We start from the raw sequence: 12836 nt of genomic DNA on the forward strand, positions 1-12836 counted from the left end.
TAGCTGGCACCTGTCACTGGCTGGGTGACCCCTGGATCCTGCTTCACGGAGCCCCTTCCTTTGTATAAAGTAGCCACTCAGTAAATATTTATTGAACTCCTAGCAGATGGCCTTAGACAAGTCGCTTAACTTCCAGAAACCTCACTCTCCTTTGCTGTCACATGGGGTTGATTCAGCCACTCTTCTTTGACAAAATGAAAGGACTTTGAAAAGCAGAGGGCTCCATCTGTCCGGAGCTAAGATACGACAGCCAGGCCCCAGATCGAGGGGAGATGAGTGGCATGTCAAAAGCGTGCAAAAGGAGACCGGAGACTAAGGAGACCACAAAGATGGAGTGCCAAACAGGAGGCAGCCATGGGGAGAAAAAGTGACGGCAAAAAACTAATTTTCCAGGCATATCATCTGTCCGGGCTTCACAGCCTGTCAGAAGCGAAGGGTCAGAAGGGTCTGGGCCAGCCTTGCCCTGTAGCGAATACAGCCCCTGAGTACCGATGTACTTGACTGTCTCTAAAAACCGCCCTGGAAACCCATTTGTACTGGGAGCTCTAGCCGGCGTCTTTGTTCCCGGTTTTGTTTTTTGGCGACTATCGCAAGAGACCTCAGCCGCCGGCTCGGTTCCGTGTGGCACATCCATAAATCCTTCCTGCTCCTCTGGCAACTTCCCAGACAGGTCATAATGGCAGATGGAAGATAAACAAATAAATACCGAATGGTGAAGGGCAGTCAATTCAGTGACTCGGCCTCATCCATCAGTCCTTCCCTCCACCGCCAGAGCCAAGCAGCTTCAAGGTTGTTTTAGGAACACACACACACATCAGGTCTTAATGACTGTACAGGGTACGGGGGAAAGCTGGCCCAGCTCCCACTTCCTGATCCTTTCCAGCTCTACAAAAGCCTGTCATCCCAACGTAAATAAGAGAAATACCTACATGTTAGAGTAAATAAGGTTTAAAAACATCCACCACCCACAACGGCCCGGTTGCTACTAACAAATGCCACACAGGTACTGGGCGGGGTGGACCAGAGTGTCAGACGGCCCTGGGTTCAAGTTCCGACTCTACCAGTTGCCGTTTTTGCAAGTTACTTAATCTTTCTGGGATTCGGCTGCCCCATCTTTCACACGGGAATCATAACGACCCTCCCGTGTAGGATTTGGATGAGGATTCACCCCAACAATGCATATCAGTTGGTCAGCATGGTGTCTGTAATGGTGCCTCTTACCTTCATGAAGTAACGTCCTAAGAGTTAGCTGTTATTTTTAAACAGAATATCATGTAGCAATGGAAAAAGACAATATTTTTTAATGAGCATCAAAAGGTGTCCTGAAATACTGTTAAAGCAGATAATTCCAAAGGTAAGGTGAAGTTGGGGGATAGGAGTATGACCCTGGACTGAGAACAGGATAGGAAATAAAACTGATGAGAATATGTCCTAAGTGTGAGTTTTGCAGAGATAGGAAAGAAATTAAAACCCACTGTGCTAAATGACACAATTGGGTTAGCAATATTTTGTAGGAGTTCCCCTGATAGTCTTAATTTGGAAATCAAATAGCTATCTTCATGTGTATAGACACATTAAAAATACCTGAAAAGATACATACCAAAATTTAATAGTAGTTGTCTAGCATGATGGGATTATGGGTGGTTTTCCAACCATGGGCTTTAGGGTTGTTTTCTACATGGTCTATTTTTGTAATCTATATATCACATAGTTATCATTTTTATATTACATTTTACTTTATGATCACTTAAAACACCTCTTCCTACATGGAACAACTTACATACTTTACCTTTATCGAGACAAGGAGCATGTTAGTTTCTAAAATAAAATGACCTTTGGATCGGAAAGGTATCTTTCATCAAAAAGTAAAAGATCCTGGGGCAAACTTCAGAAGCAGATCTGGGACCCAGACCCGTGGTAGGGAGCAGTAGCTTAGCAACAAAAGCAGCTCCGTTTCCTAGTTCTAGACCCTGGCCCCCCACATCGACTTTGTACTCCCCACCCTACCTCATGCCCAGGGCCTGAAACTAGGGAGGGGATTGATTCTATCAACTTTCAATTCTCTCCTACTGTTTCTATGCAGCAGACGTGTGTGGACCGCCAGTCTCCTCCTCTAACCTTAATATAGTTATGATGTTACTTTCCAGGTGCCATATTTAGGGTGAGGGTGTGTGTGTGTGTGTGTGTGTGTGTGTGTGTGTGTGTGTGTGTATGTGTGTGTGTGTGTGTGTGTGTGTGTGTGTGTGTGTGTGTAATTTAGTCCTGACAACAACTGTGCACGGAGGTCCTAGTACAGAGAAAGTACCTGAGGCTCAGACTTGGCCAAGGTCCCCCAGCCAGTGTGCAGAGGAACTAGAATTCAGTGCCACATCTTTCAGACACAAAACATCCTCCGAATCACTCTGACCTCTGCCCCCTCCTTCCTTGCTCTGTGTTCCCCTCGGAACAAATGTCTTTACACTGGGTAGTTACTCTTCTCCCAGGGATACATCTGTTGGAAGGCCACTGAGGGGTTACAGTGGTTTTTACGTGCTGGAAAATACAGAGCTTCATTTCAGAAAAATAGCCAGATTTGACCTGACTTCCACTTTTCTTAGATTAAAAAAAAAAAAAAAAGTCCACTATAGAGACTGAATACAGTATGTCACCCAGTGTTGAAGACACCTGTAGTTTGTGCCTGCCACATGTCCTCCCCTGCTGATAATAGTCCCTCAGTCTGAGAATGTCTGTGCCACTGCACACGGCCTCAGAGGGACTGTTAGGCATGGGAGCGTGTCCTTCCTCAGCCATGTGGCAGGTTGGAACCTGAGGTTGGCCAGTGAGACTTCCCCTTGTGGGTTTCAGATCCAGAGCGGGATGGCACAATAATGGAGTCGGGTTGGCGGAGATTTAGACCAATGATGGGGTGCCACTATAAGGCCACCCACTTCCTGAAATTGAGCGGCCAGGGTTCCCTCTTTTCTGGAGCTTGGCTATTTCCTTTAATCACTCTTGTTGCTGTTATTATTGTTGTGCTGTTATACTATCATCATCATCATCATCATCATCATCATTATCATCATCATTGCTTAATTTAACCAGCTGGTCAGTTCTTGCTGCTAGCAACTGCAAAATTCTTTTCTTTTTAAATGTTCATTTATTTATTTTGAGAGCGAGAGCGTGCAAACAGGGGAGGGGCAGAGAGAAAGGGAGAGAGAGCATCCCAAGCAGCCTCTGTGCTGTCAGTGCAGAGCGTTGACATGGAGCTTGAACTCACAAACCGTGGGATCATGACCCAAGATGAAGTCGAATCAGACACTTAACCGATTGAGCCACCCAGGCAACCCCAAAATTCTGTCTTCTACAACAAAGTTAGTTTGACAAAACCACCCAGGACTGTGTTAGAGATTGGCTAAGAACAAAACAAAACAGAGCAAAACAAAACAAACTCAATCAGAGCAGCTTCACTGGCTGAAGCCCAGATATCAGCTGTAAAGTTCTAAAATGGGTATGTGTGGCACCCGGGTGGCTCAGTCGGTTAAGGGTCTGACTTCAGCTCGGGTCATGATCTCACAGCTTGTGGGTTCGAGCCCCGCGTCGGGCTCTGTGCTGACAGCTCAGTGCCTGGAGCCTGCTTCACATTCTGTCTCCCTCTCCTTCTGCCCCTCCCCCGCTCATACTCTCTCTCAAAACTAAATACACATTAAAAATTTTTTTTAAATAGGGGTGTGTGCATCTCTGCCTCCCACCAACCCCCATGTGTCCTTCCAGGGAGGCCCTGAGTGACAGAGGTTTTGTAAAAGTTTTCCATCTACTTCTTTGCTCTGATGCCAGGACTGGCATGTGAAGAGCCAAAATGAAGCAGGGAAATGGGGGATAAGGGCGAGAATGCAAGGTGAGAGGGCTTACGGCATAGACATCTGTCTTAAAAGCACTGAGAGTTAGAGTTGTCCTAAACCCACTGTGTGAGTTACGGAGAAATGGGTGAGCTCTCTGATGTCTCAGGACCACAGCTGTAAGAAGGGGACGGAGTTGCCCAGCCGGATCTCCCAGATCTCGGAGCAAGCACCCACTTCAACGCCCAGCTCTCAAAGCCGGAATGGAGGAGATTATAGGATTAATCTGCTGCCTGCCTGATCGGCTTTGACGATCAAGGCCGCCAGGAAAGGATAAAATAAACCTGCATGCTCTCAGGAGCCAGAGGGAATCCTGGCTCCCTTTATCCCAGCCCAGATCAGGTCACAGGCCCGAGTGGCTTGATGCTAATGCTGGCCAGCGGGGTTCAGACTGGGCTGGATGGGCACAGATAGAAAAGGGACAGAGCCTACTCACTCCTTTCATCTAAAAAATTTTTCTTTACTACTCTAGTGTGCTGAAAAACTATTACTGCCTTAGCAAAACAAGGCCAATGACTGAAATGACTTATTCTAGTAGAATCTTTTCAGAACTGTTTGAGGAAAAGTTGTTTCCATATGTCATTACCATTGGCAAACTGGGATGTGAAGGTGTGGTATGGTGGGGTGGAATATGTGTGAGTGTGTGTGCGTGTGTGTGTGTGTGTGTGAGAGAGAGAGAGACAGAGAGAGAGAGAGATTGGGTTTTAGGAGGATATCTATTGGTTTTGCCAGCAAAGCATACATTCCAACATTCTTCTTCTGGTAGAAAGCACCCTAATTTCTCAATGAGAAACCACTGCACTCTCACTCTAGATGGTTCCAGTGTAGTTGAGACTGCTCATAGGCTCCAGAGGCGGTATCTGTCAAAGCACTGATCCCCTGGTCTAGTCCAGCCTCCATCTGTCGTGACTGGCTCCAGAAAGGCCACACGACCCATGACAGCCCAACCAAGTCACCTGGGGCCTTTTGCTGGGGCTCTCAGCAAAGAGGTATTCTCTTTGCTGATGTGGTTGCTAAGCTGGTAGGGCAAGACCGGAATCTTCCAGAGTTCTTCACATGCAGAGAACCACCCTAAGAATAAAACCAACACAGGGAGGAACAAAGCTGAGGTATGGGGAGAAAGATACCCATCTTGCTGGCATCTTTGGAGTCTCTGGATCCAGCCACAGCTGAAACCAGGTCTATTCCTAGACTATTAAGTTGCTTGAGCAAATAAATCTCATTTTTGGCTTAAGCCAGTTTGACCTAGGTGTCTGTCATTTGTAATCCAAAGAGTCTTGACCCAGACAGATACTGACAGGAAAGCAATTGGATCCTGGAGTAAGGTGGAGAAAGAAATCCTAGCTTCTCCCCTGCCCAAGAGTGAAGGGGGAGGGAGAAATGGAAGAGTAATGAACTTGGAGCTCTCCCAAGTTAAGTGTTGATCTTGAACCTTTGATTATGGACTTTTGCTTCAGTGGATTAGACTTCCCGGGAACAAGCATCCCAAGACTCTCGAAACTTTACTAATGAATACAGTAAATAATTAATACCCTACATTATTTCCTGTCACTCAAATCTTAATATTAACTATTCAGTGATTTCTCAATGCCTGTATTCTCACCAGACTAAAAAGAAGCTCTTTCAAATAAACTAGCTACTATAGAAAAAAAATACCGGGGTCACTATAGATATAATGGCCATTTCCAGAGACTCATTAACACATTGATAACTATTATTTTCAGTTAATTAATACAAAGAAATGGCATTTCCTTTTAATTTATGTCATTAGTCAAATGAGCTTTCTAATTAAGATTTGCAATCTACAAATTTACAAACTGGTGAATAACTCTAAACATGGAGAATTATTGCTAAGGTCTGCCTGGCCTGAACTGGCTTTCAGAACTTGAAAAAAAGGGGGGGAAATTAATTTCATTCCCTGGTGGTTTCTCCACAAAATCTTCTGTTAAATAGATTCAAGATATTCATTGCCATACCATCATCATGGTTCTGAATGTCATTTCCACATTGCATTGAATTCAACTGAAATATTGCATCACATAAGATAAAGAATTAAGTCTGACACTTATCAGCAATAATATTATTTGTAAAATGAAAAAAAAGCTTAAATTTGACAACTATAAAAATGAACCAGACTTCTAAAACAAACCCAAACAGAAATTTCATTGAGAAAATGTGTAAAATGAGTCTGTGGCTGGACCCAGCAAACATCACAGAGACAAAGACTGTTTACTGTTAAACAGTAATTAGCAAACCAGTCAATAGTATTTGCACAAAATCTAATTGCAGTCTTGCTCTACTCTCTTCATGAAAAAAGCCAAGTACTTTAGCACGTGGGAAGGAGAGTTTTACTGAATCAATCAACTAACGTTGGAGTGCCCGATGGGCAGAAGCATGTGTGTGGAACACAGCAGAGCAGAAGCACCAGTGTTTTTATTTTGAAAATGTTTGGTACCTAATAATTAAAAACAGAGAGGAAAGAAAGAAGAAAATCCGTGAAGTGATCCCATGGAAAAAAATCAGAGTCTGGTGGATTCCTTTATACTTAGTTTATTGTTATTACCTTGAATTGCATATGGCAAGATGCCATGCGTTTTTCAATGCTTGGCAGTTGGTTTCTAATGCTTTTAACCTAGCCTTGACAATGGGTATAACATTTGGGGCATACGATCCCAAATACAGAGAATATCTGGTTCACATGAAAACAAATGTCTTTTAATGACCATATAGTAACTTTTGAAAAATATGCACATCAGGCAAACATTGCCCATAGGAAGGGATGGTATATCGACTCCACTAACAATGTATACACAATAGCCAATGTGCACATTATGGAAGGATAATTATAAGTTTTAAATATACTAGTAGAATTCCAAAATCTGACTTGACTGGTACATAAACCTCTGAGGACGACAGGTGAAAATTCCCTTGTGATGTATATTCAGGATATGTTCTCTCACTTATAGGTTTTCTCTTAAGAAGAGTACTGCACTTTGGATGGGTTCTAACTCATAGAAAAGAACTCACAGCACCATTTTTTTTTTTAATTTTTTTTTTTTAACATTTATTTATTTTTGAGACAGAGAGAGACAGAGCATGAACTGGGGAGGGTCAGAGAGAGAGGGAGACACAGAATCGGAACTCACAGCACCATTTTAATAGAAAGAACAAGGAAGCGAGTGAGGGCACCATCTTAGAAGATGTTAACATCCTTTAGGAGGGGTGGAGTTGGTAGGAAAAAAGCTCCCAACTCAGTTCAAGTCTTAGCTTGTGGCATTGTAACAGCTGTGCGACTTGGAGTAACTGACCTAACCTCTCACAGCCTCAGATGCCTTACTGGTAAGATGGGAATAATATCGGGACCTAACTCACGAGACTGTTGTACAGACTAAACAAGAAATCATACATAAAGCAGGCAATGTGCAGAGTGTTTTGCATACAGTATCTTGTTTAGTGGGTACACAAGTGGGTTTGCTTTAGTTTTCCCCAAACAAAATGCTGTTATTTCCAAAAACCGTAACCAAACATCAACCCGTTTGCCTCGGGGGTGGGGGGATGGTTCTGTAGGAGGTCAAGGCTGCTGTTCCCACTGAACAATAGTCTAACAATTCTGGGCTTTAGGCTTGGGCAGTCTTAACCTTCTTCTGCATGGTGAGTCTTACCTCATAGTAACTCTGGACAGCGTTCATGAAGGCTTCATCAGCCACAATCTGGGTTTCCCCATTGAGGAAAGCCTGAAACCGGTCCTTGACTGTTTGCAACTGCTGTTTGCTGATCTGTAAGGAACAGAGAAAGAGAGAACAGTGAGGACTTGTTCTAGACAAGGATTGTGATTGCTTTCCGTGGAAGATGCCAGTCCCGTCGGTGTGCTAGACCTGGCTTCTATGGGCGCGCACTAGCTGACTGTTACAGTTGCAGGAATTTTGTGAGGTGGTTGTTTACTAAAAAATACATAAATACATAAATTGTTAAAAAATTATATTGAAAACAAAGGCAACGCATATTCAAAAGTCATTGCTTCCTGATCATTTTACCATTACCTGTGCTTTTGAGGTTATTAACATCTATTGTATTTGTAGGGTGGAAATGATAGATAATGGGTGCTACCATATACCTCTTCCCAACTCCACATTCTGTGACACCTTGTTGGAAGCCAGATATCAACCAGGATGGGAATATTTACACCATGGAAATTGGCAAATGCTATATAAGTCATGTGTTCTTGGCTCGTTTTTTTTGTTTTGTTTTGTTTTGCTTTTCGTGAGAGAGGGTTGTTGTTGAACAAACCACCACACAGGCACCTCAGGTGGTCTTATATACCCTGCTTTCCAAATCTATAGTCATCAAAACAGTACAGTATTAGCATAAAAACAGACATTGAGACCACAGGACAAAACTGAGAACCCAGAAATAAACTCATGAATATATAGGCAATGATAACTGACAAGGACACCAAGATACTCAGTGGGGAAAGGACAATCCCCTCAATAAATGATGCTGGAAAAACTGGATATTCACACCCAAGAGAAAGAAATTGGACCCCCTATCTTACACCACTCACAAAAATTAACTTTAAGTGAATTAAAGACTTAAATGTAAGACTCAAACTGTAAAACCATTAGAAGAAAACACAGGGCAAAACCTCCTTGACATGGGTCTTAGCAATGAATTTTGGATATGACATCAAAAGCTCAAGCAACAACAGCAAAAATCAACAAGTGGGACTACATGAAGCTAAAAATCTTCTTCACAGCAAAAAAAAAAAAAAAAAAAAACAATCAGCAAAATAAGGAGGCAATTTATAGAATGGAGAAAATATTTGCAAACCATCTACCTCATAAGGGGTTAATATCCAAAATCTATAAGGAACTCATATAAAAGCAAAAAACCACAAAAAATCCAATGAAAAAATGGGTAGAAGATTTGATTAAACATCTTTCCAAAGAAGACATACAAATGACCAACAGGTACATGAAAGGATATTCAACATCAGTTATCAGAGAAATGCCAATCAAACCCACTATATCTCATCACCTCACACCTGTTTGAATGGTTATCATAAAAACAACAACAACAACAACAACAACGACAACAACAAGAAATAACAACTGTTGGTAGTGCTGTAGAGAAAATGGAACCCCTGTTCCATACTGTTGATGGGAATGTAAACTGGTACAGCCACTATGGAAAATAACATGGAGTTTCCCCAAAAAATTAAAAACAGAAGTGCTATACGATCCAGCAATCCCATTTCTGGGTATACATCCCAAGGAAAGGGAATCACTATTTGAAAGAAATAGTGGCACCCCTACATTCATTGCAGCATATTCACAATAGCCGAGACATGGAAACAACCAAAGTGATCACTGATGTTTGAACACACACACACACTTGATTATTATTCATAAAAGAGAAAGAAATCCTGCCATTTGTGACAACATGGATGGACCCAGAAGGGATTATGCTAAATGGAATAAGGCAGACAGAGAAAGACAAATACTGTTATGTTCTCGCTTACATATGGAATCTGAAAAATGTTGAGCTCAGAGAAATAGAGAGTGGTTGCCAGCATCTCAGGGGTGGGAGAAATGGGGAGATGTTGACCAAAGCATACAAACTTCCAACTATAAGATCTAAGTTTTGGGGGATTTAATGCACAGCATGGTGACTATAATTAACAGTACTGTCTTACATACTTGAGTGTTGTTAAGAGAGTAGGTTCCACAGCCCTTTGTTCTAACTACTTGTTAGTTATGATTAAATTTGTTAGATGATATGTCTCTTTTTGTTATTTGTTCATTGATGTCTCCCCAGGGCCAACTTAGTGCTTTACACAAGACAGGCACTCCATAAGCGCTTTGCTGAATAAATGAAGGCAGTGCATGAAAGAAATCTTGGAATATCCTTTAATCAGTTCTAATTTGTATGAAAAGAAAGTCAGCTAAAAACTTTGCCGTTTTTACTATTATTTATAAAAAGTTATACTCTATAAGTTGATAATGGGATACTGTGTCTAACTGTTGTAGAAGAAAGCTTAAAAGAGATCATTCTGGTCCTAGCTCCATCAACCATGGTGTCATCTTGGAAAAGTCACTTATGTCCTCTGAATTGGCCAGAGAGTTAAAAGCCCTTCTGGAATAAGGCTAGTTTAACAAGTAAATGTTATACCATCATTATTTATCTCACTTGGAAAATGGTGATAATTCTAATTATGGCCTTGGCATAGTAATAGCTATTTGATAACATAATATGAGTTCTTTTTTAAAATTTTGAGTTTCTGTATTCATTAACGCACTGATTCATTTAAAACATTTTGTTTATTTATCTTAAGTAATCTCTATACCCAACGTGGGGCTTGAACTCACAACCCAAATATCGAGAGTCACCTGCTCCACTGAGCCAGCCAGGCACCCCATTTCTATATACATTTCAAGTACTTTCATCATTAGAATCAATGCAAATCTTGCTAGTAGAAAATAATGTTTAGAGCTATAGGACACTGAAGGCTGGCTTGAGTTTTGATTCAATCAGGAAACAAGGAGTAGAGTTTTGAGAAGGGACAGAGGTGGGATCTGGGGTGCTTTAACTGATTTTGTAACTTTGGAAAAAGTGAGACTAGTGAAGTTAGGGGCAAATGTAAAAGAGGTAGGTTTTTAACAGATTGATATTTGTCATGTCCTAGAGTACCACTGTCTCAGGTTAGCCACGTGTATAATTTTACATTTTCTGCACGTCTCACTTTAAAAAGTATCAAAAACTAAGTGAAATAAATATTAATACACTTTGTGGAAGCCAATATGTCAAAAATATTATTTTACATATAGTCATCATAGAAATGGTTAATGAGATATTTTACGTTCTCTCTTTATACTATATCTTTGAACTCTGGTGGTATTTTACACCCATAGTATATCGCAATTCAGAATCACCACACCGCAAGTGTGCAATAGCCACGTGTGGCTGGCGGTCACCGCTTTGGACAGCCGGTCCTAGAGCATGGTATGAACACACTGCTAAGCCGTATAGACTTTCCTGGTCTGACCCAGGATGTGAGGATCCAAGGATACTGGTATCACTGGAGTTGTACAGAAAAAATCAGAGTTATTCGTATGCATTTGAAAACATTTCAACTGAATTATTGGGCACCAGTTGATTTTCTCGTAAAAATGACACCAGAACATAAATTTCTATCAAGTAGTTCAGCCTTCACTGGCCTAAGTCACAAATCCTTACAGTATAGTATAGTACCAACCAAGGCATCTCACAGAATTTACATGCAGAATTCCTTCTAACACTGGGTTAATACCAAATCTGCACGATTTGGGGGGTGGGATGGAGTGGAGTAATGGAACAGGAGAGGGAGTGGCCACCAATACCCCTTGCTTTTGCCTTAAATCTCAAGGGATGGAAATAAAAGTAGGCACACACCATCTGAATGATGAAGATTGATTGTTGACCCAAGCCAAATCCATTATCACTCTAACCTTTGTTAAATAAGCAGAGTACTCAGTTCTTCAAGAAATATTTACGTAGCATCTATTACCTGCCTGGTTCTACCCCATGTCCTGAGGTATCAGTGGTCAATAAAAACAATTCGACCTCTGACCTCAGGGGCCAGGGCGAGACAATAGGGAATTCAAGGAAATAAGGGATTGTTTTCAGGGACCTTGTAGTCAAGATGGAGAGGAAAAAAACATACAAAACGACAACAATGACAACCGCACAAAAGTATGTTTTAGGATTTCAGAGGGAAGAGATTACAGAATGTAAAATGCTTAAAAGGAGAAGGACTTCAGGAACATTAACATGAGTCAAATTCGGAGAACATCCGTCATGAAGCCCCATAAAACACCCCCCACTTCCTCGAACACCTCAAGCTCTCAGTGAGAGAGTCAGGGGCACAGATTCTAGAGGCAGAGCTATGCTTATGGCTGGGTTTTGATGCCTGCCAGTCCAAGTTCACTATTTTCCCTCATCACTAATTAAACAAGCAAATCACGTATTTAGTTACCTCACTCACCGTGTCTCACTGGGCAAAGGACTAAGCTCTCTACACCTCAGTGTTTTCATCTGTAAAACAGGGCCATTACTGACCTCATAGGATTGTTGTGAAGTCTAACTGGAGGTAAGTGACATATTCACTGCATAACCTGGTACAGCATGAATGATCAATAAACAGTAGCTGCTGTGATGATTAATCCTCAGCTTAGAGGCTTTACGCATACTGCTTCCTTGAAAAAGCATGCCTATGGGAAAATTCCAGACGTGTCTTCAAAATGCAACCCCATGCTCCTTCCCAGACTTTTCTGGATGGAGGTGGCTACTTTCTCAGTACTTTGTTCACAGTCCTGAGGGTACATGTGTCATACTGCAAAGTAGAAGTTTATTTAGATGCCAGAGCTCAGAGTCAGGGTCAGGAGTCAGGATTTGAGAACACAGATGGGGTCAAAGGGATATGGACTCAAATCATGGTGATAATACTCATTTCCAAGGGTAACCTTGGGCAAACTGATTTCCTTAAGCCTCAGCTCTTCATGTATAAAATAGAATTCTAAGTCCTACTCCCAGGGTTGCTGGAAAGATGAGAAGAACATAGGAGGATGTGCCTAAGGAGCTTAGCATGCTGCCTGGCACAGAAAGAGTCAAATCATACAGGGTAGACCAGAAACCAAATGGCCTTGAGGCCCCGCATGATGTAGTCTCTGTCTATTGCTGGCTTTGTTTTGTCTTACTCTGCTCTCCTCTTACTCAGCTCCAGCCATAGTGGCCTCTCTTTCTCAAGCGTGCCCCATGTTTCTTCCCTGAGAGCCTTTGCACTTGCCATTGCCCCTGTCTGGGATGCTCTGCCCTTGATCTTCCCGTGGCTGCCACCTACTCACCTTTAGGGCTCAGCCTGCCTAGCATGTCATAGGAAAGTTTTCCGTGACCACCCTGTCTACAGGAGTGCTGCCCTAAGCTGAT

The 12836-nt window shown here is 42.1% G+C and overlaps 1 protein-coding gene across 15 annotated transcripts in view; it reads right to left on the reverse strand.

The window, feature by feature from the left end:
- Positions 1-12836, reverse strand: part of CADPS (calcium dependent secretion activator) — a 481138-nt gene that overhangs the window by 361714 nt on the left and 106588 nt on the right. For all 15 annotated transcript variants that reach the window (XM_042929883.1, XM_042929885.1, XM_042929886.1 and 12 more), the window contains one exon: positions 7538-7651. In XM_042929883.1, the coding sequence (XP_042785817.1) occupies positions 7538-7651 (114 nt within the window). The remainder of the gene's footprint in view (positions 1-7537; positions 7652-12836) is intronic.

Source organism: Panthera leo, chromosome A2 (assembly GCF_018350215.1).
Source record: "Panthera leo isolate Ple1 chromosome A2, P.leo_Ple1_pat1.1, whole genome shotgun sequence".
Taxonomy (NCBI): Eukaryota; Metazoa; Chordata; class Mammalia; order Carnivora; family Felidae; genus Panthera; species Panthera leo.